At 48.5% G+C, this 4,101-nt stretch overlaps 1 protein-coding gene across 4 annotated transcripts in view; it reads right to left on the bottom strand.

Moving 5' to 3' along the window:
• Positions 1-3,792, bottom strand: part of HNRNPLL (heterogeneous nuclear ribonucleoprotein L-like) — a 39,008-nt gene extending 35,216 nt beyond the window's left edge. For 2 of the 4 annotated variants that reach the window (XM_012653865.1, XM_012653867.1), the window contains exons 1-2: positions 3,619-3,792; positions 3,201-3,363 (exon numbers count right to left, since the gene is read on the bottom strand). In XM_012653865.1, coding sequence (XP_012509319.1) covers positions 3,201-3,363; positions 3,619-3,629 — 174 coding nt within the window. In that variant the 5' untranslated portion in view covers positions 3,630-3,792. Of the gene's footprint in view, positions 1-3,200 lie in introns of all 4 variants that reach the window. The other 2 variants (XM_012653864.1, XM_012653866.1) reach the window with 1 other exon arrangement.
• Positions 3,793-4,101: the final 309 nt, after the last annotated feature.

The following is a 4,101-nucleotide window of genomic DNA, read 5'->3' as shown; positions in this document are numbered from 1 at the left end:
GGATTGTTTGAGCTCAGGAGTTCGAAACCAGCCTGAGCAAGAGCGAGACCCCGTCTCTACTAAAAATAGAAAGAAATTAATCGGACAACTAAAAATATACAGAGAAAAAATTAGCTGGGCATGGTGGCGCATGCCTGTAGTCCCAGCTACTCGGGAGGCTGAGGCAGTAAGATCGCTTGAGCCCAGGAGTTTGAGGTTGCTGTGAGCTAGGCCAACACCATGGCACTCACTCTAGCCCAGGCAAAAGAGTGAGACTCTGTCTCAAAAAAAAACAAAACAAACAACAAAAAAAAACAAGTACCAGAAGACATAAATTTGAAGGGTGTCTTATTTCTCATATCCAAAGAACTCTGTCTCTTCACACCTTCAAACATCATGATCATTCACAATGATCCATTCATCTTTAAGTTAAGAGCATTTGTAGAACCACATTGTTTTTCTTAAATACTCATTTTCCTCTTTAAATCTAGTTAATATATTATTAAAGCACTCGAGGAAACTTAACCATAAAAAGCCAAACAATGTAAATCTTCAAAGTCTTACTTTGTACTTCACAGACTTCCAACTATAGTTGAAAAGACTGCCTGTCATTGTACCTAATCTACATTTACTTTAATAGTCTGATCACAAAAGTATTTCTTTGGGCTGAAGGACCACTGAGGTGTTGTCAAACCCTTTTCTTTTTTTTTTTTTTTAAATAGCGACGGGGTCTCACTCTTGCTCAGGCTGGTCTTCAACCCCTGAGCTCAAGCAATCCTCCTGCCTCTGCCTCCCAGAGTGCTAGGATTACAGGCGTGAGCCACTGCGCCGGCCCAAACCCTTTTCAAGTAGATGAATTTCTGTATTTCTGTATGAAGCAACACTAGATGGTAAACATCTATCCAGGGAATGCCTATCCTAATAATAAAATTTTATTATGTACAGGTATCCACAGTTGCAACGATTTCAAAATAGTACCAAAAACTAGATGATGAAAAAAATGTTTAAAAACAAGGGAAAAAAAAAAAAACCTTCCTTAGATTTTTTTTTCTTTTTTTTAAGGCAGGATCTCTCGCTCTGTCTCCTGAGCTAGCTAGAGTGCAGTGGCGTCGTCATAGCTCACTGCAACCTCAAACTCCTGGGCTCAGGCGATCCTACTGCCTCAGCCACCTGAGTAGTTGGGCTACTTGATCCACCATACCCGCTTATTTCTCTACTTTTTTGTAGAGACGGGGTCTCACTTCGGCTCAGGCTGGTCTCAAACTCCTGGCCTCAAGCAAGACTGTCCTCAGCCTCCCAAAGTGGTAGAATTACAGACATGAGTCACTGTGCCCAGCCCTTCCTTAGATTTCATTGTATAATATTGGATCTACTGTTAAATAAAAGCAATTAGCACTTTCCTAAGAAATATACAGCAGGAAGATAAAAATTAGAATTTGTAACTCAATCTGTGTATATTAATTCTTGCCTGATAACTTAAAAGCCGCATTACATTAGTCACTGAATTACTGTTTCAGATAAGAATGGCACGTAGTTCAACTTTAATATTTTACAGACTAAGAGAACTCAGAGTAGTAGTTAACTGACTTTCTCAAGCTCACATAAATTTATGCTAAGATCCTCCCCAAACCCTGCTCAATGCTATTTCCACTGCTCTATACAATTTTCTTTGGATATATATATTATTTTCTTTCCAATATCCAAAACAAAACAATATTATTGGTTTCATGCTTTGTCTGTTTTCAAAAACAAATTTTTATAAACTGATTTAAGTATCTTTTCAAGACGCCTGAAGACATTTCATGCTGCTGCATAGAAACCCAAACAAGACTTCTGACAAACGAGGTATACTGATCAAATACACCTAAATATCAGTTATACTCTTCCTGTTTCCAACTTCCACAAGAGTTAGCTTTGAACTGAAACTTAAGAAATGCATTTCCTTTATTCATACTTCCAAGTTACATTTTTAATATTTCAAATAGCTAGACACAAAAATCAAAAGCAATAGCTAACCATAAGGAAACTTTCATTTAGAGGGAGAAAAAGTTCCTTAAATGTGTTAGAAACTGAGCCGTCACATTCTTTTAATTGGAAACTCTAACGCCGGGTACTACCAACCAGAATTTTTTACATTAAAATTCAAACAGCTTAAAAAAAGCTTCTAATTTGCCTCCTGTAGAAAGAAGGTGAAAAACATTTTAATCTAATACTAGAAAAGTGTACAACTTCATAAATTGCGGTTCAAGTTTGCTGAATTAACCACAATTCAAATGTGTTAAATGTTTAAAAAACATCTAAGTCATTAAGACAGTTTAAGTGCACCAAAAAAGGGCAAAAACTTTTGCTTTGCTTTGTTTCCTTAGAGTCTCCATCCCACTGAAGCTGAGTGACTACTTGCTGTGGGTAAAATGATTTTCACGTTCCTTCTTCCTCCGGCTAACATTTTTGGTAAGAGGAAGGCAAGACTCCAGGAATGTGTGTTTAATGCAGCCCTGAGTTCAGTTCCTCCTTTCGTGGGGCAAATAGGGAATAAACTGCCGATGAAGAACTGAAGTAATTTTAAGATTTGTTTTACTTGAAGGTAGGGGTGTACTAACACCTGCCAACTCAGTTTTTAACCGAAGAGGTAAAAGTACCGAGCAATCGTTACAAAACTGGGTAGCAAAGCATGCACGTCATGCTTGCAAAGACTAAATTTTTTTAAATTAAACCTTCAAAGGAACTAGGAACTAGGGAGTAAGCGCCAGGGCGTAATATGTCATTCAGTTACGGCTCTCCAGAGGACCGAGGCGAAGAGATTCATTCCTCAGAGGAACCGAGGCGACCATCCTGCGACTGCGACCAGCGCGAGGGCGCAGCGGGCAGCCGGGCCGTAGGCAGCGGGCGGTCCGGACGCTGGCCCCGAGCCCGAGGAGTTACACTAACAAAGAGCTCACTGCCCCCCGGAGCGGAAGCAGCGCCTCCCCGCCGCCCCCGCCCCGCGACCCTCCCTCCCCAAGTTCAGGGCCCGGCGGCCGACTCGCTGCGGGGCCTGCAGCCAGGCCGGGCTGGCAATCGGGATGCGGGAAACAGGTAAAGGCAAGAATAGAAGCCCCAAAGGGAAGAGAGGGCACTTCCCGACCGGGTCAGCGCAGCAGAAAAGGTAAACGCAGCGGGCGAGAGGCCCTGCTTCCCGGGGAGCCGCCAGGCACAGCGGACGGGGCGCCGCGCTTTGTTACCGGCTGTGAGAAGCTCCGGCCGCCGCCGCTGCCATCGCCCCCGCCCCGGGGCGTCGCTTCCCGGCGGTTTTCGCCTTCCTCAGCCGAGTAGTCGATCTCCCCCTCCTCGGTCTTGAGGCGCTTGGCCTGGCTCTCATACTCCCGGTCCTCCTCGTACGTTTCCCTGGGGGAAGAGGAGGAGGAGGACATGGCGGCGGCCGGAGGGACCGGCGGGCAGGCGGGTGGTGGCGGCGGTGGGGCGCGGGCCTCGGATGCCGCCGGCCAGTCCCCGCCGCGGGCAGCGCCTCTTCAGCGAAGGTCTCCGCTGCTGGGCGGTCCGCGGGGGCCGCGCGCCCAGAGCCGGGTGGCTGAGGAGAGCTGGGGCCTGAGGGGGCTCGCCCCGGGAGGAGGCTCCGGAGCGGCCGCTCCCCTTTATTACCGAGCCAACATTCAGCCTCTCCCTCGTCCGTCTCCTCTCAGAACCCGAGGGAGCGAATCTAAGGATGAGGACGCGACCGTGGCTTCCGGTCTTTCCTCCTCCCCTAATCCGCTCCCCGCCGCCCAGGCCGAGCCTCCGCCCCCGCCTTAGCGGCCGCCGCGCAGGATCGAATCCAGCCGCAGCCCGCGGGAAGCGCCCCCCCACAGCCTGGATCCTGCTCCCTATTGGAAGGGGAAAAGTCGACCAGGCTTCCAATTGGCTCTGAGGGATGCTCGTCAAAAACCGCCCGCGGCCCGGCCTCGCCTCCTAGCCGGCGCCTTCCGAACTCTCCACTGGCCTGAAAGCCCCAGCCGCGCAACGGCCGCCGCCCGCCGCCGGGAGCGGTTGCAGCCGTTGGCGGTGTAAGGCTCCTACCCGAGGCCAGGCTTGGAGTGAACCCGGACGGGAGCTTAAGCGTGCAGTGGCGCCAGGGCTGCGGGTGTT

This window comes from Propithecus coquereli, unplaced genomic scaffold (assembly GCF_000956105.1).
Source record: "Propithecus coquereli isolate 6110/MARCELLA unplaced genomic scaffold, Pcoq_1.0 Scaffold43, whole genome shotgun sequence".
NCBI lineage: Eukaryota > Metazoa > Chordata > Mammalia > Primates > Indriidae > Propithecus > Propithecus coquereli.
Note: the sequence above shows the minus strand (reverse complement) of the source record. Positions and strands in the feature narration are given on the sequence as shown.